This window comes from Amphiura filiformis, chromosome 4, assembly GCF_039555335.1.
Source record: "Amphiura filiformis chromosome 4, Afil_fr2py, whole genome shotgun sequence".
In the NCBI taxonomy this organism is placed as follows: Eukaryota; Metazoa; Echinodermata; class Ophiuroidea; order Amphilepidida; family Amphiuridae; genus Amphiura; species Amphiura filiformis.
The window spans coordinates 2,970,261-2,994,160 of record NC_092631.1 but is presented as its reverse complement, the minus strand read 5'-3'; the positions used below and the strand labels follow the sequence as shown (position 1 = coordinate 2,994,160).

At 38.2% G+C, this 23,900-nt stretch overlaps 2 protein-coding genes across 2 annotated transcripts; one reads left to right on the top strand and one right to left on the bottom strand.

Annotated features, from left to right (window-relative positions):
- Positions 1-1,210: 1,210 nt before the first annotated feature.
- LOC140150462 (uncharacterized) lies at positions 1,211-8,448 on the bottom strand. Its single transcript, XM_072172480.1, has 4 exons — positions 8,042-8,448; positions 5,288-5,515; positions 2,833-2,916; positions 1,211-2,081 (listed from the first exon to the last, which is right to left on the bottom strand). The coding sequence occupies exons 1-4, from the start codon at positions 8,324-8,326 to the stop codon at positions 1,332-1,334; spliced, it is 1,347 nt and encodes a 448-aa protein (XP_072028581.1). The 5' UTR covers positions 8,327-8,448; the 3' UTR covers positions 1,211-1,331.
- A 16-nt stretch (positions 8,449-8,464) lies between these two features.
- LOC140150463 (coiled-coil domain-containing protein 166-like) lies at positions 8,465-19,465 on the top strand. The gene is made up of 7 exons (XM_072172481.1): positions 8,465-8,664; positions 12,654-12,707; positions 13,518-13,572; positions 14,294-14,438; positions 15,942-16,021; positions 17,653-17,829; positions 19,163-19,465. Exons 1-7 carry the CDS (start codon positions 8,555-8,557, stop codon positions 19,418-19,420), a joined length of 879 nt encoding a protein of 292 aa, XP_072028582.1. The 5' UTR covers positions 8,465-8,554; the 3' UTR covers positions 19,421-19,465.
- Positions 19,466-23,900: the final 4,435 nt, after the last annotated feature.

The following is a 23,900-nucleotide window of genomic DNA, read 5'->3' as shown; positions in this document are numbered from 1 at the left end:
ATGTGGTGGAGGAGGGTCACTCGTATACTATCATGTGTTACCATTCTTGAGCAGGCCTTCACATTTTCAACCCAAAACACTGACCTATTTCAAATTAAAATACCAACCCTAATCACTGACTTTTCTCCTTGGAGAATCTTCTTGATAAGGGGACCCTTTACAATGACCACTTTTGTTTTGGGAAAAAGATTTTGTTGGTCTGTGAAATGACAAAGAAAAAAAAGTAAATCTAAGCCCTCTCATTGAAATTCCTGTACTAAACGGTGACCTCCAGAAAATAAGTAAAACATATCATCTTCTTGTGGACAAAATTTAAAAATCAAAACTGGAATACAAGAATATTGTGGCACACAAGTTTTTCTTAAGTAGTTTTACTAAGTGCACAGAAATAATTTTCTTTATATCAGCAGTTTTTCAAATACAATACCACTTTTAACTACCATAGATTTTGTTTTTCATTGGCATCAACACAGGCGTGAGAATTTTCAGTTTTAAACTGAATTCATTTTTTTTTCAGTCAAAATTTCCGCAACTTTATTTTATTTTAGTCTGTTTTGGTACTTTTTGTCTAATTTCACACACATTTTCATTTTTTTTAAAAGGAAAGTGCAGTCTCAAGGGCATGCCTGATCAACAGAAAGATGTAAACATATATCATCTATCAGTCCTTGACAGTAAAATAAAGTGTAAAATGATTTCAATTTGGTGAATTTAATTTCAATAAATGATTTTTATCAAAAAGTAATTATTCAATTTGATTTGATTGTCATATTCAAGATATTGTCATTCATTTACTGCTTAAGAACAAATGACAATAAATGTTTAAACTGATAAAAATGATTTGAAGACAATGTTTCTGCATGCACTCATGTGCATTACTATTTTCTCCTTGAATTATAGATATTTCAAATTCAATATAAAATGTATAAAAATATAGTCAACTAAAATAATGTATAACCAATATCAACAGACCATTGGTAGCCCATTACTGATGAGTAGATGTAGGATGACATCATTGATTCAAAAAGTTTGTGTAAACTTTTAAGGGATCGGACAGCAACGTTTGCACCATGTTTTTTGTGTGACATAAGAGCACATCAGGCATCGAATTGCATTCTGAATAATATGTCCCACAAAAAAATACTGTGCAAACATTGCTATCCATTCCCTTTAGTACCTAATTATTACATTATAAATCTTCTAAATTTATAAAGGCCTCTCCTTCATTTTTGTGAACTTTTAAATTCAATGACAGCATCCGTTTACCCCCTCATTGGCAATGGGCTGCCAATCATAGGAAAGGTCTATATCTGAGTTATCAATGACAGTCATCATCTTGTGTCTAACAAGCCCTTATCGACAGACACAAGAACCACATTATCTCCTCGTAAAAACAACTGATTCACATGTCTTCGCTTAAAGTCCTCCGCTCTGATCATAATCTTTCCGCCGCCTGTTTTACCACTGCCACTCTTTCTACCTGCAGCTTGTTCACACTTCTCCACACGTTGTACCATTTGAGCTTTAGTTCTTTCCAAACTACCTGTTGCCTTACTAGACACTGGTATGTCTTTAGTTCTACTCCTTAATAGCTGCTTTTCAAAAGCCATTGGTTCTAGAAGATGATCCTTATCACTTCCTGGTGATCTAACTTTGGTAGCCTTGTCAGCTCTTGAGGTACTTGCTGGTTTATTACAATAGCCTGAACCATGACCCACTTTTTGTTCTGTGACTGCACTTTGTGAATCCGATGATGATAATTGAGCAAGTCCCTGTTTCAGTTTTTCCATTTTCAACTCCAGCACTTTATCATCCTCCATCTTTCCATCACCTTTTCCATCTTTCCTCCTCTCACCTTTCATCTTCCCTTCATCTTCTGAAAGCCCCTTTTCTGTTTGCCTCCTTTCTTCTTCAGTCATTTCTGATATCTCCTCACCTTCACCTTTAACACTCTGTGATCCCCTCCCTTTCATATATTTTGCCAGGGCTCTCTGCTTGCTCCTTGATGACCCTGTTCCACCTTTCCCTCTGACCTGAGGATCTTCAACTGCTTTGGGTCTCACTTTGCTGAATTCAATAATCTGTGAGAAAAATACATACAAGGTAGATTAGTAATAGGTTCATTCAGTTTACACTTCACTTGACCAGTACATCACATTGATGCGTTTTTAGCCTCCTATGACTCTTACCTAATTTCTAAATAATTATACAAATACTTTTCCACTATAAACATCTGTAGAAAATTAAAATGAAATACTTATAGAAAAATACTTTTCTTGGATGATTGAACCTTTATAAACCTTTTCAAATCTTATGAGCCTCTAGCAGAGGTTGTACCATCCAAAAAAGGGTGCAAGCATGCAAGGTGGTGTCAAAATAAGTAGTACCTGTTAGTTTCCAGTGATTTTAAAGATTGACAAATCCAAATGATCAGATCATTTAAAAAAGGTCTAAAATGCCCATATCATACTAATATTTGCAGTGAGTGACAGAATTACTATAGTTTTCAGCACAGAACTTCAGCAGTCTGCCAATTTGATGCAGTTTATGGCGTATACGGAAGTGGGGTTCTGATTGCCTAATTGTATCATTCACTAGTCAAATTGTGTGACCTAGTTCTTGTTACGTAATAATCACCCAGACACCGCTGAAGTTATTTGCTGAATGGTATAGTGATCACAAGCCTGCAGTAAATGTACACTGTCACTACACTAACTACAGAGTTCCATTGAAGTACATTTTGTAGCAATTTTATGCTAGAGTAATGCTAGTGTATGCTAGTGCAACCAACAACTAACAACACCACCAAAATAAAATATAATGTGCCCATACCTTGGAATAAGTAAGTTTTTCTTCATGGAAGAATCTTTGACCTGTTGATGGTATCCTGTAAACCTCATCCACATCTGACAATGCCTGCAATACCAAATATATGTGTAAGTTTTAAAATCAGCAATGCTACAATAACCTGGTACACATATAACCACATACACTGTGATACAAACTAATAATACATGACCAACTGTAATAATAAAAAGAATAGGTAAGTTTTGAGCTACTTTTAGAAAGTGGTGATGGATTGTGATTCACAAATCATAGGAATTGGAAGCTACAATGTGTACAGGGACCATGATAGAGTGAAGCAGCTTTAAAACCAGGTAGCACAAGAAAAAACAGTTTGTTTTCATCACAGCATGAACTTACCCCATTTCAATAGTGAAGTCAATGGTACGATATAAGAAATCATAAAAATATGATGGACCATAACTTAACATTTGTACACATTATGAATTCTGAGCGAAATACATTGTCCTACATCATGTATCTTGAGCCGTGAAGTTGAATTCAAATTCAACAGTTTCTCCAGGTTTCTGTCTCCCTAGACTGACTAAAATCCCTGGATCTAAATTTTTCCTAAAATATTACTACATGTACACCTGTATCAACTGTAATCTTGGTTTAAATTTACATCACAATAACAGATCCTTTGGTTAACCCCCGGTTGTTACCACAAATTGAACATTTCAATTCCATACATATGTATGTGGCATGATCAAGAGGAATGAGTCACATGTCAGGAATTTTCAATTAGAAGTTTTTTATATATTTTTCTGGCAGTTTACGAATGTTACATTTTCATGCAAACCCAATCAAAATTGGACACCTGGTTACTGAGTTATATGAGCGATTTATCAATAGCTGAAAACAATATAAAATTTGAACACAGTTTTTAAATAACATTGTACCGTATCTCAAAAACTAGATGGACCGCAGTTCTCAGATGTCGCGGTTTTCGACGCACATCGTCGACCGTGATGCCTCCACCAAAGGGAGCAATGTGGGATTATGTGGCACTCAACAGTTGATACAAAGTTTCAAGCCTCAAGGGCAGACTGAATTTAACATCAGATGACACCTGGATGACTCGGCTGTCACGATTACCTGACTGATGGTGATTGTACCCAGCAAGTGTTACACAATGTATGCCCATACGATGGTTTTTACTAATTTGACCTCAGATGACCCCTGGTGACCCCAAAAAGACCTTCCAAAATTTGGCTCTATATAATGACTGTTCCACCAAGTTTCCTGCCCATACGACAGTTTGTACTAATTTGACCTCAGATGATCCGTGGATGACCTCTGATGACCCTGAAATGACCTTCCAAAAATTTGGCCTTAAATGTTGACTTTAACCACCAAATTTCATGCCCATTCAACAGTTTTTACTAATTTGACCTCAGATGACCTCTGGATGACCCCAAAATGACCTTCCAAAAATTTTGCTCTATATGTTGACTGTGTACCCACCAAGTGTAATGCCCATACCACAGTTATTACTAATTTGACCTCAGTTGACCCCTGGGTGACCCTGGATGACCCCAAAATGACCTTCCAAAAATTTGTCTCTAAATGTTGATCATACCCACCAAGTTTCACGCCCATACCACAGTTATTACTAATTTGACCTCAGATGACCCCAAAATTACCTTACAAAAATTTGGTTCTAAATGTTGACTGTACCTACCAAGTTTCATGCCCATATGACAGTTTTTGCTAATTTGACCTCAGATGACCCCTGGATGATCTCATGTGACCTTGACTCACTAACCAATACAAACTTGTTCTGCCTGGGGTCAAGATGCACCCACCCACCAAGTTTGAGGAACATGCAACACCCGGTGTCTGAGAAAATAGGTAAATAAGGAAAATGGGCCCCCTGTAGGACTACATGCAACAAAGTATAAAAAAGGTCCCCCGATAAATAAATGAGGGCATAGTGTAGCTATGAGCCAAGATTGGTTGCATTATGATTTAAACTGTTCATATGAGACCAAATTTTAACCAAAAGTCTCAAAATAATGGTATTTTACAAGTTGACCTCAAATAACCTTTGACCTCAGTATATGACCTTATATCACTACCAATATATGAGGGTTTGGAAAGTGCAGCTATGACTCAAGTTTGGTTGCAATAGGATTTGAACTGTTCATATGAGACCCAATTTACAAGTTTACCTTGTTTGACCTCAAATGACCTTTGACCTCAGTATATGACCTTGAACCTAACCCAAAAAAAAGTATCCAGAGTTTTTTACCATGACCCACCTATCCTGAAAATCTGAAGTCAATCCGCCCATCGGACGGACGGAAGGATGGAAGCACGGACAGTGCAAAAACAGTATGCCTCGCGGTGGAGGCATAACAATTAGCGACATCTGACTCATTCCCTGTGATCATGTCACATATACTTTGTATCTTGTCCATATAAATTATGACAGACTTACCATGTTCATATCCCTGTCAAAAGCCACCAAGTACCCAGTGCAAATCCCTCTCAACCCTTTGAATGAGCGAACACAGACCCGAACCTTGATGCGTTGTTGAACACATTTGTACAGCAGAGAATATGGGCCTTTGGTATGCTCTGACATGCGGGATAACACATTTCTGAGTGGGACTCCATGTTTGGTTGAGTCAATAAGCCCTCCTGCTTGAGCTTGCAATTCCTTTTTCTGTAACAGAAAAAAATGAAACAAAAGTATCAGTAACACATTGACAGCAGTGGCAGCGCCAGTCACATGCGCAGACACGCAATGCTGGTGTGATGCGGAACGATTGGCCCTCACATGCTCATGAATATGCGAGGATTCATACAGGGCTGTCAACTTTTTGGAATTGCTTGGCGTGAGACAGAGGCGTACCGGGATTTGCTGACTCCAATGTTCATTTTGACCCATGATTATTTTATGGGTACTTTAACTGTTGATAAATAGTTGTATTATGCCCCTGTCATACGTACTTGCATGAAGCTTGCCGCTGCGGCATGATGTATCAGCCAATCATAAGCCTTGATTGTGTCTGTTCGGCTGCACTGCTTATGCGTCACGCCGCGCCACTCAGCGGCAAGTGGCATGAAACCAGCATTAAGCTGAATTTATACTCGATCGCTTTTGCAGAAAAAATATCGCTTGACACCGTTGATACGTGAATGCATCAACCAATCATTTCCTAACAACTGAATCTATTATTTTGCTAATTAATTTACCTTTCTCAAACTTTCGGTACAGAATTAATTCAAAGCAATAATTATTGACAACAATGGATGTTCTAAAAATGTATTTTGTGGCATTTAAAATATTATAATTGCCGTCTCGTCTGTAATCGCTATCGCCGTGAGAAGTATACAGTGTCAGTGACGCCGAATTGGTCAAGCTGGGAGATTCAGCACTTGTTGATAGAAAGACAGCTTAGGCTAATAGAAATTGGCACTCCATTCGTGGTGGTTGTTGTATAGTGGACCAAATAATAATAAAGTATAAAACATGTAGGCCTATGTCCGCACTTTGGCAGGGTGATTCTTTGTTGGATTATTTGATCCTATTTGTGACCCCTTTTCATAATTTTGTTGCTTTAATTTTCTCACAAGTCTGAAACATCGAGTCGTAGGCTACCGTCAATGCGAACTTGGATGTAAGCTTAAGCTTTGGTTTACTAGTCTCGGGTACATTGACGCAAATCAAGTAGAAAACTTAAAGTATGACTATATATCTCCTTAAATTTGGCTCTGTATTTTGCAAACTAAAACAAGAATACTTTAATAAATACGAATATGAGAGTAGGCATATGTGAATTAATTTAGATGCCAACTTAACAAACTGATATTGTAAAAGCCTCACCTGCGCTTGCAAAAGTTATAAATGAATGCGCTGTACATCAATGGTTTATACTCGTCAAACGTGTAGGCCTATGCCTATATTGCCATGGTCGGGTCACGTACATGTAGGCCTATTCATGCTATTTGCATGCTTGTCGTGGGTCCACCTCACAGACCTGGCTAAAAATCCTGGGCGTTTGCGGGCCGAATGTGTCAACCCAAAATTTACGGTAGACCTGGGAGAAACTGATTTACGATAACTTAGGTGGTCTATCGTGTGCGATACGCTATTTTAGGTCGACCTGGGAGTTTTTTCTCCCAGCTTGACCCAAAACGCGTCAGTGACAGTCATAATCATGATAAATGTAAACATGGTAAGGCAAAATAAAAAAATAAACATGTTTCACGTCCCCTCCCGCTTCCTTTTTTGAGGTTTCCTCAAATATATTTTTATTTTTTGAAATTCAGTTATAACTTTTCAAAAAATATGTCTAGGAAGTTGGAATGCTTTCTATAGCCTTGTTAAGCTGAATTTATACTCAATCGCTTTTGCAGAAAAGCGATTTTCACGCATGCTCAATGTTTACTTACATTTCCAGAGCGTCAAGTCGATCAATCGATTCAAATCGCGGAGGCAAAAACGACGTCGCTTTTGCAAGTTGAAGAAATCTCAACTTCCCAGCGATATCGCTGACACGTGAATGCGCCAACCAATCATATGCAACCAACTGGATCCATTATTTTGCTAATTAATTTACCTTTCTCGATTTTTAACTTTTGGTGATAAATTAATTCAAAGCAATAATTAATGACAGCAATTCATGTTTTAAAAATGTATTTTGTGGCATTTAGAATATTTTAATTGTCGTCTGCAATCGCTATCGCCGTGATAAGTATAAATGCAAAAGCGACGGGCGATGCATCGCAAAATTCGGCGATTGCAAATCGCTTTTTCAAAAGCGATTAATCGCATCGCTCGGCGATCGAGTATAAATTCAGCTTTAAGATACAAGAAACATTTTAGAAAGGTTTTGTGATCATTGGAGGGGGTGTAACTCTCAGAACAACAAATAAAAAGGGCCTCCTTCTTTTTCTAGGCATTATTGTATACGCTAAAACAGCTCTAAGTATGGGTATTTACACCAATTTTGCAATAAAAATAGAAAATAAAAAATCCCCTCCTGCTCCTTTTTTTCGAAAACCCGGACGTGAAAGTTTCTGAAACATGTTTTATTTTTTACTTGGCCTAAAATGAAAAGCGACGAGCGATACATCGCAAAATTCGGCGATTGCCCATCGGCCATCGCTTTCCAAAAGCGGTGCATTGCAATCGCGTAGCGATCGAGTATAAATTCAGCTTTAGTCAATGGATTTAAATACACACCCTTCGCCTTCGCTGTGCATGTTCACTTTGACCTCGACCTCTTCCCTGCGATCGGCCACTCACGAAGCTTTCATATTCACTCAAATTATTAAAACATTTGGCATCTGGAACTGGTATAACGACACTAGATGAGTACAATGCTTTAAGAGGATCAAAGTCTGGGGACGACACGTCCAAATGTGGTGGAACTTCGCCAGTTTCTGTTAAAATATTACTACCAGGGTCGTTCCCGTGTTGCCCTATGGGCGCCGCCATGTTTGTTAATTTCATAGTTTTTGTCAGCATATAAAAATTATTATGAAAAAATTCATTCTTAATATTCTTCCATTGTCAATTAAATAACTAAAATAAAACATAATTATTTAAATCTTATTTTATGTGTATTTTTAAAAGAGGATAAATATGACATTTACTGACGCAAAATTTTTATTGAATATAAGTCTGCAAGGAAAAAACGCATAACAACGGGACGCTTTCCGATTTCAGCGACTTTTTGCTGTCATTTTTATCATAATGCCACCCAAGAAAAAGGGGAAAGGAAAAGGCAAGAAGAAAAAGTCTGGTGGGGATGGTGACTTAGATCCTCTAGAGCCAACAGAAAAGGAAATTCTGTTAAAAAATGAGTAAGTATGTCAATTTTAGCGTTAGCGAAGTAAGCTTTAACTTGGCATGACTGTCGAATTTTGCACCATATTATATAGTCTATCTATACTATAGACCTTTTCCCCGTGTTGTCACTTAATACACTACAGTTACATTTTTATTTCTTCCATGGGCGGAGCTGTATGCATCGCGTACACAAGCATGTATACATGTATTGTGTACACAAGCATGCCATAAACACAGACACAGGTGATAAACAATCACGATACACATCATGACTCATGTTATACACTTGACTTGTCATTTGTATGACCCACCATATGACCCCCGGGAATGGAGCGTCATTTGTCCAACCTGCGGCGGATTTTCATATACCATGACGCACACCCCATCGTCACAGTCGTGACGGACCAAAGGCTACAATGACGGCCCCCTTCGTCATTATCATGGTGGTAAATGACCCACCCATGACGCACCTTTCCCGGGGGTCGTATGGTGGGTCATACAACTGACAAGTGTATTATTACATGTTACAGTGCCAGTCAGTGGCGCTGCGCTGGTTGGCTGAACAGTCTTGACAACAAGATTACTTATTACCCATTTGGCAATGTTTGGTTGTGGATGTTTGTCAACTTTGTGCGTATATTGGGGAGGAGACCTTGTCCGCCAGTGACCTCAACTATTACGTATTTCTTGGCCAACCTGGAACACTTCTATTGCGTCCATGTAGCGTACTAAGCGTATATACACTGTACGGCGCAGTGACCTCGATCATTGATGACCTTAACCCTGCCGTTATGTGATTGGTTAGTTGACAGAGGTCATCACGTACATCGCCGTACTTTAAAATACAGGCCGATATACGGCTGGCGTACAGTACAGAGACATGTGGAAGATGTAAATAATTTTACCGCGATGTTGGCGAAATTTAATGGATCATTTACAAGATTTGCACCAATTCATGGATCATATTATATGTTTCTGCTTCTATGAGCACTCGATGATGATTGGGATTACTATCATAACGTGTATGTGCTATGATATGCTGTAAAATCCGAGAAAACGAAGCAATTGACCGGAGCTGAGTGCGTGAGCTAGCTCAAGAATGCAGTTCAAACATGTCTCGTCGAGTTGATTTTTTGTTCGTTGTTTACTTCGTGACTTGCAAGTGTCACTCGCGTATTTACTTGCAAGTCACAAAGTAAACAACAAACTGATTTGATAAACCTTGGATCGATTGCATATTGTGTATTTGTGAGCAGCTCAACTTGCACTTGCAGTGCAGAAGAAATGACTGCTTTTTGCAGGTAGGATTATTTATGCGACACGTGCACTCGACTGGTTAGCAGGTCAAGGATTTGCACTATTCAAAATCAATGAAGTAAATCATGAAAAACATTGTGTACAAGCCAATCACTACCCTATGATGATCATGTGCATGCATGTTGAATTTCATGTAATTGTAAGGACAATTTGTAAATTATAATCTGACTTACCTGTTTACACTTCACTCAAACTCCAAGCGGGCAACTCTGGTGCACTGGCATAGGCATCGTCATCTTCAGAGTCCGAGTCAGACTCTTCGCTGCTGCTATCGCTCGACTTCAATTTGGAATCTGAAGCTGTTCAATTGGTCCTCCGGTAGTGTTGTGTCAATTCTGACTTCATTATTGTACATTTCTTCTTCAAGTTTGATGACATGCTGCTCAGCTTTAGCCCAATTTTCAGGCGTTACATTTGCTAGTGCATTTTCAAGGTGCTTTTTAACGCTCTACCATCTTGAACGTTGAGTTTTTTGTTGCAACGTCACCTTTGACTTGCCCCCAAATCAGTTCGATAGGATTCAACTCACAATGGTAAGGGGGCAGTCGCAGAATATAGTGACCATGGGATCTTGCCAATTAAATCAATTACCATCTTCGTACACCTTGGTTTGTGCATCTGAATAAGTGCATAAAGCTGCACCTTGATCATGGTTGGACACCAATCTACATTTTGAGCTGTTAGCCACTCTTGCATTTCGGCTTTCTTTGTGTTCATCGTCGGTATTCGCTCCTCCTGAACTGAATGATAAGGTGCATTGTCCATGACGATGACAGTGTGTTGGGGTATATTTGGCAGAAATTGATGGGTAAACCATTCCAGAAAAACGTTGCCATTCATTTCATCGTGGTAATCACTAGATCCCGTCTTGGATTGAAATGAAAGGAGAGCATCTTCAACAAATCCTTCTTTTGACCCAGCGTGCAAAATAATTAACCTGCTTCCCTTTCCGGTTGGAATAAGAAATCCTCCTGATCCAGCAATTACCCAGCATTTGGACTTTGTATGATTCTGGTGAAGGAATGTTTCGCCTAAATACACGACAGGGCAGTTGGTAAGCTGTCTAATTTGTTTCATTTTACTCAGGTAGTCGTGTCTTTTGGCAACAATGTCTGGCCTTTCTTTAACAAGTCTTTCCGCCTCTTGCTATATTTGTAGCCCATGTCTTTTAAAATTGTTCTTAGTGATGACTTGCTACCTTGGAAGTTGATTGCAATCTTGACCTCATCATATATTGAGTTAATTGTTGGCCACTTCTTCTCTATGTACATATTGCTAATTAGCCATTTGATAACACCTCGATCAAAATCATCTACGCTGTCGACTATCCGCTTCCTTTTGGGTCCTCTTTTCACTGGAGATTTAGGTCCATGTTTTCTAATCTTGTAGAGGGTTGACCTGGATTTAATCCCGGTTGCTTCCATAGTGTTCTGGATAGCACTCTTATCTTTCGGAAGTCCAAAGCTTCGCTGCTCCGTTCCTTTGTTAAGAAATAATCCCATACATTGGATATGATTTGCTGTGCTTGCTTGCACAGTGATGCACTTGTGCCGACTGACATTTTTGGGTTGATTAATCCAAGATAAATCCTTTATTAAATGACTGAATGACTGTAAATAAAAGATGACACCATCCGTAACCAGGGGCAGTCAATGTGAATTAAATAGGGTTTTTCATAAGGCATGGGGCAGTAGGGGTCTGTTCCAGTGGGGTCTTTAAATTTAATAAATTTCATGGGGGCAAGGTGAACTTGACTCATTGTGATGATTGAAAATGTGACAACAACAAAATATTAAGGGAAATTCCTTGTGTTTGGGGTCTGGGGTTTCATTTGAGGGGTCAGAGTCATTTGATTGCTTGAATATGGGGAATTGAACCCTCCACACCCCATTAAACCAAAGTGGTTTGACCTTGACCTTGTTACCACATTTTTTTCAATTTGTTCAAATATACTGGTCAAAAAAGGAAAACACACAGAAAAATATGATACAAACGCAAAGTATGTTTTATTACATTTTAATACACTAGTTATTTACTAAACCATGTCTTTGTATGTTTAAAATGGTCGTTACGTCATCGTTTGGGCAGCAGACGACGTCTGTTTATTTGTTTATATTTTTGACGGCATGCTGCAACTTTTTCTGGTGAATGAAATGCATTGCTTATCGAAGCTGCGCAACGCGAGGCACATGGCATTTGCTAGCCTGAGTCTCGGTCCCGCTCTCGAAACTAGAAAACATGGCCGATCAAAATATCCATGCGTATCTGTGAAATGAGTAGTGAACTTAATCTAACCGTGCATGCACAGATTTAATGTACATGCACACGATCGAGGTCAAATTCGCTTGTCGATAGCGATGTACGCTCGCGTGTTTTCGTGAAGCTACAAGCGTTGCTCAGTGTTCCACCACGGCCAAGAAATACGTAATAAAATTATAGGGTTGGGATTTTCAGGTAATTTTGTGCCCGAGTACCCGTTAATATTTTTCATGGTACCAAATTGAAAAAAAAAAAAAAATATAGACCTACATGTAAATGCTAGGATCATTCATGGTTGACCTAAAAAAATAAAAAATTGCATGAATGATGTTTTGTGTTTTTAATATGAAAATTGATATTTGTATTCATGTCATACTTTTAATGATATCAAAATGCATTGTGTTTTATTTTTTCTTATCAAATGCAGATTGGATTCATTAACTGAGGAGCTTGCCATGTTAAAAAAGAAAGTGGAAGAGCTGTATCCTTTAATTTGCAAATTTATGCAGAAAATATAATTATATTTTTATCAACATGACTTCAAGATATATTAATTTTGTTGGTACTCAAAAATGTAGCCAAATTTTTGTTGCTCAGATTCTGAGTCTTGATATTATTTCTTGATATTATTCCTCAATAAAGTTGTCATGTTAAAAACAAAATGTGAAAACCATTACCTACCCTCTCTTAGCTGTTCTAGCTGTATAGCCTTGATATTATTCCGCATTGAAAATGTGAAACCATGATCTATCATCTCTGAGCTGTTCTAGATGTGCCTGGGGAGGGGCAGTCATAGGACCTGCGGTGATCAGAGGGTTTGTATGTGGCTTGTACCCTTGTCACTAAACTGGACTAATGCCATATCATGAGCAGGGGTAGCGTTAACCCCCGATCGGGGTGAATGACCCCTTAAATTTAAAAAATATTAAATTTTCACCTTCCATATATTGAGAATGTGCAAGCTCGGGGGTGAACTCTGACCCTCTACTTTTGGACCTTACTCCTACCCCTGACTACACTGCAAAATATTTTTCACCCCCGAGATTTAATTTTCACCCCATGTATTTGGATTTTGCTCGTGAGTGAAAAACACGGGAAAACAACCCCCGACTTTCGGGCTTTAATGCTACCCCTGGTCATGAGGGCTCTGATTGGCTGGCAGCGGTCACTAAATCTCTTTAGATACAATTTTGACTGTAACCATCATCCAATACCAAAAAGAACGGATTATTTAACAATTAGAAAATAAACATTGAGCTTTGTTATGTTTATCTTAACAATATCATCTCAGACGTAGGGAAAATGAGTGGCTGCAAGAAGAAGCACATAAGACTAGAATTGAGAGTGTAAGTAGCAAATATACTATACATCACTTCAAGTTCAGTAGTGATGTCAGTAGGCCTATTTTTAAACAGTTGCACTGCAAGTGTGGCGACAAACCGTCCTTGTACGTGTGCGTGTAAGCTATGCGCAATTACGGTAACTTAATGGGCGCAATTTGATATTGCGACCTGCAAAATATGCATGTACATTACTACTGAACTTGAGGTGAACCAAAGAATATATTGTATGATGTTTTTAGGAAATGGCAGACAGATGATGATTGAAAAGGACAACCCGAAATCTAGAACATTGGTTAATACTTCAAAACAGGTGCTGATGGTATTAGAAAGACATTTGAGTGATTGAATTTAGAACTTTTATGTTCCATCCCGCTAAATATTATGCTCTGCATTCTGATTACAGGTTTTTAAAACATAAAAAGTCCCAATTTTGAGATATTTTCTCAAAATATCAAGAGCTATCTCATGATCTCAAGAACCATTAAACCAGTAGTGGGCTTGTTTGTACTCATTTTACTGCATTTTTCATGCAGGATTCCAATATGGACATGAAAATATGCAATTCTGAAATTTTTGTATTTTTACACAAAATTTGGAACTTATCGTCTGCACTCAACAGATCCCACAGTGCATTTGATTGCACCTCGCAAGAGCTTTGAGATTAAGACTCATGACATGTTTTTATTATCCATGTAACCATGTTATTGTTTGTTTATACATACAGCATGAGTACATGTCATACATGTCCAAGAAGGCGCATAAGAGACAATCAACAATAGTGACATTGAGTGATCAGAATCAGCAAGAAATCCGTATGATACATGAACAGAAGGAAGAGATGCTGAAGGAATATGAAGCAAAGAAACAAGGTAAGGAGGAGGGAATCGTTCATTCAATCAATCAATCAATTACACAATCAATCAATTAATTATGCTGAAGCTAGGCAAAGCCAAATTTGCTCAGAGGTAACTAAATTAAAGGAATGCCAACCGAATATGATGGGACAGGGATATGGGATGAGGTCCGATTTTAGGAGGAGGAAAACCGGAACACCCAGAGAAAAACTTGCATGGAGGAGCATTGATCGCCAACCAAACTCACATGTAGCAACACAAGAAATTGAACGCAGGCTGCAGTGGTGAAAAACAAGTGACATATGGAAAAGTAGTCTCTTTTGCTCAAATAAAAGGGGTCCCACAGTTAAGCAATGGGAGAAAATTGTCTTTTTTCACTTTCAACTTCAATTATTATAAAGGGAAAGTTTTTTATTTTTTGGCTCACTCTTAATTGTCTCATGTATATATTAAACTTTACTTTCCCCGATTTCAAGGAAATCTGATGAAAGACCTCGTCGTACAGGAGCACTAAACACTGCAAGGTATTCCCAAAATCTCACTCAATTTACTCATGCGAAATACACTGACATGCACCCCGTGTTATTAAAGTAGCGTATATAGACGGCCCTCACTTGATAATAGTCAGTCCGATTGACTTGGCTCACACGATATTTCCTAGAAATACTTTGCCAGATTCTACTCTCTAAAAAGGAATCTGATTGGTTACAAAATGCCGTCGTACAGTAGGAAAAACCATATACCCTCTTCCGAACAGCCCTGCTTAGTGTGCTGTGTGGTAATGTATGCATTGTGCATTGACCTTGAACGCCTCTGTACACACAGCGTGCACACACTGGAGTCGAGTATAATTTATTTAAAGAGACTTTCATAGGAAAACTTTTCCATATGGAGACCAATACACTAACACATCATCATCCTCCCATCATGAATGAGTACTTTATTATGAGGGTGGGGTTAAAAAATGGTTATCGTGTTTTACCAAATTCAACATAGCTCAATTTCAAGCATCGAAGCAGCATAGACAATTTGGTCCTGGTGCCTTAGTTGGACCTAACTGGCAATGATAAATAGAAGTAAAAGTTTAATTTTTGGAAAAGTTTTGGAAATAAGGGCCATCAACATAGGTTGTAGGCTGTTTTCTGTATGCTGTGAAAATCAAACCTAACATTAAGCTTTATGTGTTCTATGTCTCTACTCTCCATCATCAGCTTCTGAGACTACTGTTAGGTTTTAAGATAACATAAATTAATTTACTGAATTCTACTGACCAAAAGATGTACAAGATAGTTTTGATGTAATTTCATTTCAGAAGCATGACTTTTGTATTCTCCTTATATTTTTTTGCCATTAACATTTGGGTTTTATTTCCTGGTTTATCTTGAAATGTGCTATATTTGGGGCCTGTGCATCTTTTCATCTGCAGATTTGTATAATTTGGCTACTAATTACAAAATAGTATTTTAAAAAGTTCCTAAGGAATCTATGAATGACTATTACTTAAATTTCTTTTTGCAGAACTGAGAGAGGTGTTAATGGAAAGAGAAACACAACTAGCTAAGACCAGAAAAGAATTACAGGATTTGGAAGAATATAAAGTAAGTTAAAACTGTATTGATGGTACATATCTTGATATGCTGGTAACAAAAACAACTTCAGGAGTCCTATGATTTTGGACTTACCTGCCAAAGGTCCCCAAAGGACGAAAGTTTATCACAACATCACAGGACATTTAAAGAAGATGTGCGCTTTACTTCAAGATTTCAAGCTTAGTTATATTGAAAATAATTGTGTGCTGAAAGTGAAATCAGAAGGTCCTATGCCCAGTCCAACACTCATCAAGGCACTCAAAGTATACCCAAATATCAGCAACAAAAACAGTTACAAATACTTGTTTATACCAAAAAAAAGCCCTACCTGAACTCAAAGGTCCGTATGCACAAAAAGAGTTAGACCGTGTCCAAAGTTAGACCTGGTCTAAGTGGAATTAAGTTCCATCAGGAATGGTTCTTTACTCATATTTCCTTCCTAGAGTAACTAGCAAATTCTAAAGATTTAAATAAATGCAAAGTTCTAATTAACTTAAGAAAATGTAAAGGAAAACGTCCGTCCTCCTGGTACTAAATTCCACTTAGATCAGGTCTAACTTTAGACCCAGTCTAACTCTTTTGTGCATACGGACCATAACCTTAAAGACAAGTTTAAGGTGGTGATATCCCAGTACTACGCCAAACCATTCTGCATCATCCCTACTAATTTTGCTCCTTCAAGGGGTGTTTAGCAGTATTTGAAACCAGAACCAAAACTCAATTTAGGATATATCCACTACAGAAGTCTTACCTTACCTTTCTTGTGTGTCTGCACCTGCTGTCAGTATGAGCACCTAGACTAATGACTTTGGTTTCGCGTAGTGAAGCCGACACGGCATAGCAACAATTTTGGCAAGGATGCAAACAAGCAGACATGTTTGCATCTACTGAACATGTTGCATTTGATGCGAACAATAACAGCGCAGCAATCACGCAAATGAGCATGTCTTTCTTTCCAAACATCCACACATTATTTCTATATGCCTTTTAACTCTGGTTACCCGGTCAAAATCAACATGGATACGTGGCTTCACCTCCTGCTGTGGTAAGGGATGGGCACTCATAAGTCTAGGTGATTAGTCTATGTTATGTACCAATTGCCGCCTCTTCCACTGACCAGCCAGCAGTGTCCATAGAAGATAGGTACTTCTGGAATGTAGACTTAGAAGATAACTCATGTTTGCTTGTCCTTTCCACCATAGAGTTGATTTCATAGGATGGTTTTTGCATTTGTTTCATTCTTTGGGGTGTTTTTTTTTTGGGGGGGGGGCTTTATATGAATGAATTGAAGAGTTTCATCGCAAAACACGTTAAATCCATGTGAGAAAAATACTAAATTGCGTTAAGTGGACATGGCGTTTATCGTATTTTGCAATAAAGAAATTATTTACTCACCTGTTTACTGTTGGATTTGCGAGTTTTTTTTAAAAGTAATCGCACCATCTCTCAACAATTGTTTGGCAGTGTTATCCAAATTTTCATATATTTGGCGCTTATTGCATTTTGCGATGAAACACTTCAATTATTATTAGTGTTACTGTTCAAACGAGAAGTGATTTTATATGAAAATGGGTTGCTTGATCCCACATTCAAATTGGTGACATATTCTATTTTCTTTAAATATCAATTTCCATACGTAGAAACTTCAAGAGGAGCAGGTACAAAGGATACGAGATCTGGAGAAAGAAGTTATGGGTATGAGGGGTGATCACACACAAACTATACAGAAACTGAAGAGCCAGTTTCTTTCAGAGAAGAGAGAGTTCCAACAAGAATCAGAGGCTAAGATCCAAGAGGTGGCCAAACAAGCTAATAGGGTGAGTACAGGGATTGGGTTATTCATGCTGAAATGAATGCACCTCCTATGGACGATATGCCCATGGATAAATAGCTGCCTCAACCACACACACACACACACCCCCCCACATGTTTAAATATGCCGCATAGATGAGAATGCAAAATAGTTGCTATACCTTTGTACAGGAGTCAAGCGTTGTTAATCCGTGATGAATCCACACTTTTCCAGTAGCGTATACGCAACACAAGATTATGTGTTATGTGTGAGCGTGTAAAATTCATCATGCCTGGCACTTACGCGTAACACTTTCTTGATATGTTATTATTAAAGTAGCAGCTAAACATTACCGCTTTATTCTTTAGTTTTATTGCTGATATCAACAGATAAATCTCCTTGTAAGGTTGAGTGGAAATGACAAACGGATATTCTGAAATAAAGAATCATGTGAATTAGACGATCTTTAGCTTGTTTTCGTTGTTGAAAGGGATTCAATCATGTTTCACCGTTGTTCATCACCGGTTAACAACTCGCGTCCGGCACGTATGTGTGGTTTACTACGCTCGTAAACCACGCAAACGATGCGAACACATCATTGTTAATTGGTGATGAACAACAGGAAACATGTTTGAACTCAACGCATTGACACCACTGACTCCCCAGGACAAGAAATAGGATAGGGATGTAAGGATTTCAGCAATAGGTTTCTGATAACAACAACCCACTATTCATGATTGCCTTCAGTGTGTCTGGTTGGATCAGATTATCCATGAACATAATGCGTCACCAAAAGTGGCCCAAAATGACAACCTGGATAGTACCTGTAAAAGTGGACATTTTTTGCACTACATTTATGTTTGCTACCGTGAGAATAACAACATGCAATTATTTTACTTTTGTGTATTGGTCAATGTAAGGGAACTTGGAATTGCGCAGTTAAAAACAACTGAAACATGTTCAAAATTAGTAAAGCGTGAAAATTGCCACTTTATATAGGAATATTTTAACAAAACTTTGTATCTCCCCTTACGTAATTATGACAATTAATATGAGAGTCACAGTCCCGGAACAGATTGGCCAGTGTATCACTTCCTCAGGCCTTATATCAAGTATGCCTGGATGGACCAGGAGCTAGAAAAATGAGCTCCTGGTCACAAAGATGGCTCCTGGTCCTATAGTTTGTAGTGTAAAATATTGGACACACCAGGAGCCAAAACTGGGCAACCATGGGGTAAAAAAGCATGTCTGCTTAATATATAATAAGCCTTGCACTTCCTTGAATTTTTTTATTGAATAAGTTCTTTTAATACTTTAGATCACTTTCATGATTTACTCTTTTTACCCCAAACCTACAGGAAGCAATACACTGTTTGAATGAGCACACAACCCGCATCAAGTCTGAAAATCGCAAGTTGCGGCAGGAGCTGCTCAAACTGATCACAAAATCACGAACCCTCAATTCACACAAAACGGCTCTTGAAGACCAACAGAAAGAGTTGCTTCGAGAACAACAGTATGCGGCCGACCTGAAGAGATTGAAAGGCACAAGGCAACATAAAGTGTTGAAATCTTTTGGACTGTTGGAGGAAGAAAACCAGGAACCTACTAAATAACACCTTGCAGAGATGTCTGTCTTATAACTTGACTTTAAGACTAGTGATGTTACAGCATTAATAATGATACTGACATTTCAAGGATGATTCCATCATAACAATGTTGTGTCTCCTTTGTATGCCTTTGATAAACTGGTTCTATGCATTCAAACCATGATTATTTGATTAATTGATACATTAAAACCAAAGGTCTTGTGGAAGTACATGTAAAAGCAGGCATTTTCATAATCGTTGAGAGTTATTTGCATAGGAGCGTGTTTATGCATGTCAGGATATTTAATGTCATTGGGTTATTCCATTTAAAATCCACACTACCCCTGTGGAAGAATTTGGAAATATCTCCAACAAGGGAAGTATGAATTTCAACTGGAATGACCACATTAGGTAGCTCCATTTGAATTTTATAATCATACACCCTCTGAGAGAGATTCAACCTGATCTTCCACGAGGGAGGGTGAATTTCAAATGGAGCTGCTAATGTGTTCATTCCATTTAAAATTTATATGCCTCCCAAGGCTCCCGCTAGCCTTCAAAAGCTCTGCGTACGTCCGATCGGATGCACAACTGTAAAACCTGGTCGGGAAATGTGCGTCCCACAATATTTTTGTGCGTCCGTACGAATGTTGACGTGTTGGGCAACAGGCAATACAATTTTACAAGGCTTTTCTGGTTGTCTCTTTTCTGATGAGATTTTAAAGATTTATGTAAATGTTATTCTCAATAACAAATTACGTGAATGTAAACTTGCTGACACTGTACGAATCGATAATTAAGAAATGTGTAATTTCGCTCTTGTGTTTTAAGCTTATATAAGTGATTCCCATGTCGCCTTGCCGGAAGAATTACCATTGACAGTCAGACTTGACCCCCGGAAGTTGTTTGCAAAATACGTAGTCTCCACAGCAGCCAGTTTGGTTCCGCTCCCTCCTCAAAATGTTTGCATGGAGGGAGCGTAACCAAACTGGCTGCATAGAAGACTACAAAATAAGGTCAATAATGCCGATTACTGATCGGCCTGTTGCTAATTTAATATTAATATATGCACGATCGAGATGTGAAATGTTATTTTTTAAGTTACAAAATAGGATCATTGCAAACACCAATTTGGTAAGCTTATAATCACTCATTTTGGGGCTGAATCAACTTGCGTCCGACTGGACGCAACGGGTTGATGAAATTGGTTGAACATTGCGTCCAGCAATACAATTTTGCGTCTTGATGCACGATTTTGCATCCAGTGGGAGCCTTGACGCCACCTGTGGAAGGTATTTCCAAAATCTACCACAGTGGATTTTAAATGGAATAGCCCGTTGCGTGCATATGAGCACCATGTTTTTGAACTCTGAAAATGCCTGTATGTGTTGGATATTATACTTTGCTATGAAGGAGTATCAGACTCATAATAATTTAATTTCACCAACTTTTCAATACAACATCATAAATTTTGTGTAGTACGGTGATTTTATACTTTGTGGATAATATTTTGTTTAGTCTGGGAGGTTTTCACAAGGTTGTGAGTACTCTTTAACCCACCACAACATTAACAGTGGGTTTCTTGTGACCCCTTGAATGTGATGTAAAATGCATACATTCTCTATATCAAAAATATCCTAAGAAATATCACCAGTGTACTGTATAATATTTGATAACTATTAATAGGCAGTTTTGTATCCCGGAAATGTATTCCAGTTGTTTTATGAGAATAGCAATCCGTCCATGTCAATTTCAGGTGTTGAAGAGAACTATTTTAATAGTTAATGATGTACATATTACAATATATGAATAAATATGTATAAAAAGTAATATAATTATAGTTTATGTATTCAAGTGTCACAAAATGTACAAAATGTAAAATGCTATCATAAAAAACAGAACTGGCCATGTCCAAAATAGATGTTTTCAGTCCAAATGTTTTTATTCTTTCTGAAAAATTAAATAACCCAGCAAAATTATTAATTCAACAATATACACCTCAGGTATAATAGTGACCATACCCAAGTTTTTGCTAAAATGGTGGACTAAATCTGCATTGTAAATCCCCTTGCAGTTAAAGTGGACATAGGCTTCAGCATTCTGGTTTTAGCCCTTGATATGTGACAAAGGCAGTGCTCAAAATAAGATGGGCCCTCGGGCCAAAAGAAAGAAGCCAGTGAAAGTCACTGCGGGTGCGGACCCACCCGTGAAATGTTGTCACCAAATTTAGCAAGACATCAGGCTCAATGCTGATTTCATCATCAATCTATGGCATTACCTGTTGTCATTTGTGAGTCTGAAGTCTTACAAAGCATGCAGAATGAAATGTGGACCAGTGTAACTTTTTACTACAATTTTGAGTTCAGGCTTATGTAAATTAGCGAGGCACATAAATTTATGCCTGAATGGCCCTTGAAGATGTTGGCCTTCTTCAAGCACTAGATAAAACGGTCAACATTATATGTGACCCGTTACAGCAAAAGGTAACTTCCCGGGGGGGGGCACTCAACTTAAATTTTGGTAGGGGTGTGCGGCGCGGAGCGCCGAACTTTGTGAACTGAGAACTGATTTTCGGGCAAAATAGGGGCTTGAAGAACTGAAATTTGGGCCAAATTATAGGCTGTTGAGCTAAAAATTTCCATTTTTTTCCAAATTTGAGCTTAAAGAGCTACAATTGTCAGAGTTTGAGGCTCAAAGAACTGGATTAGATTCAAATGTGGGGCTTAAGGAACTGCCGGAGAGCCTGAAAAAGGGACCCTTGACCGCCGCACATACCCGTACCACCTTAACATGTGAGTGCCCCCCCCCCCGGGGGTAACTTAAGTCGGGAGCTACATATGCCTTATTTTGCTAGTAACAAATGCATTCTAAACCAATCATTAATCCTATTGTTGTAGAGGATAATAAGCTTGTACCTGTCTATAGAACTGTTTGTTATACAGCTCTAGTATTTATTTGATATGGCTAATCCCTGTTCAAGTGGCGTGAGTGGTGGGTTACAAAAGCATTGTATTGTATTTGTATAGGTATGTAGCCACCCACTAACAATGAGAGGACATTCCTGAACCTCGTTGACTTGGAGATGATTTGAAATGACCGCCACTTCAGATTGTCATTATTGTTTGATATTTTCTGCCAACATTGGGGAAAAAGAGACACTTGTAGCAGCCGACATAAGGTACCTTTCGCTGTAACGGGTCACATATATATAGTATCTGGATACTCAGTAAGTCTTCCACAACCAGAGGTGTAACATTTTGGAACAGTTGTGCCATTATTAATATATATGCGGACAAGCACGTCTTCTATTTACCTTATCGGAAATATACCATTGGAGAATGCTGAAAAATATCAGAACATTTAGACACTTTGTAAATTAAAAATAACCTTTGGAAATCTGATTATCAATAAGAATAACCTGTAAAATTCAAAAGCTATGTTAAAAATCAAAGTTAATGGCCTGAGATTTTCTATTACACTAAGGTCTTTATCAAATGCTTTGATAGAGATCCGTTATTTGCCATCAAAGTTATGTAACTACTCAGTACATAGCAATAGATGAATACAATTTTGAATAGATTGCCCTGCACTACAAGCAGGTTGCACTCATCACCTGTGTATGTCTGCAATCATAGAATGAATACAATACCGCTCTTTTCAAAGATACGAATCATATAGGTGCGAGTGATTAGCATTTCTTTGACATCTATGGTTCAATGCATAGGTACCGCATCAACGTTATAGTTACGGGGCAATCTATTCAAAAATTGTATTCATCTATAGACCTTTTCATATTGAAGTTTTCCGAAGTGATGACCCAGTTTTTAAAAACAGGTCATTATACGCAGTTCTTGGGTGCACACTTACGCCAGTTGTGCGTTGCGTCAATGCACGCAGTTGAGGAGCGTTTGTGTATTTCCGCGGGCGTGTAAAGACGCTCGCGTCCATGTATTTTGCGAACATTTCCGATGCCGATTCACACGATATGAAAAGGTCTATTGCTATGGTAATTAATCCTGTTACATCATCACTTCGACGGTGAATAGGATTGGAAGCTGAGGCCCATTTTAATGGGCCTCAAAAGCTTTCAGTAAAAAGACTTTGTGGACAGTTTTCTCTTGGCCCATCAATTTTGAAGTTTTTTTCCTGCCTGTGGCAAAACTGTTGAATTTTCCTGTAAAAACTTGTGAGCAGCAATTATATGTATTGTATTGTGTAGCAATAAAGAGGTTTGCTACTAAAAATTACATCACTGTTGTACTGTACCTTACTGGCTACCAACCCCTATAATCATGTCTTTAAGGCCAGAGTAATGGAAGACACATTCGTCCACGACCGAATTTGAGATTTGTTGATATTTATCAACACTAAGATGTATTCTTTCACTTGAAACTGATAAAATACAACTTGCTAATATTTATTTGTATTTTTGCTTGATTTATTTCACTCTTTTCAACTCTAAAAAGTCACATGGCTCAAGACAGCTTAGTAAATTGGCGGAAATAAT

Excerpts from the sequence above, each read along its gene's own strand:
- LOC140150463 (XM_072172481.1), top strand. The coding sequence starts at position 8,555 with ATGCCACCCAAGAAAAAGGGGAAAGGAAAAGGCAAGAAGAAAAAGTCT. Across the intron at positions 12,708-13,517 it reads AAAAAGAAAGTGGAAGAGCT|ACGTAGGGAAAATGAGTGGC; the intron begins GTATCCTTTAAT and ends ATATCATCTCAG. Across the intron at positions 17,830-19,162 it reads TGGCCAAACAAGCTAATAGG|GAAGCAATACACTGTTTGAA; the intron begins GTGAGTACAGGG and ends CCAAACCTACAG.
- LOC140150462 (XM_072172480.1), bottom strand. The coding sequence starts at position 8,326 with ATGCTGACAAAAACTATGAAATTAACAAACATGGCGGCGCCCATAGGG. Across the intron at positions 5,516-8,041 it reads ATGCACAGCGAAGGCGAAGG|AAAAAGGAATTGCAAGCTCA; the intron begins GTGTGTATTTAA and ends TTTCTGTTACAG. Across the intron at positions 2,082-2,832 it reads AAAAACTTACTTATTCCAAG|ATTATTGAATTCAGCAAAGT; the intron begins GTATGGGCACAT and ends TTTTTCTCACAG.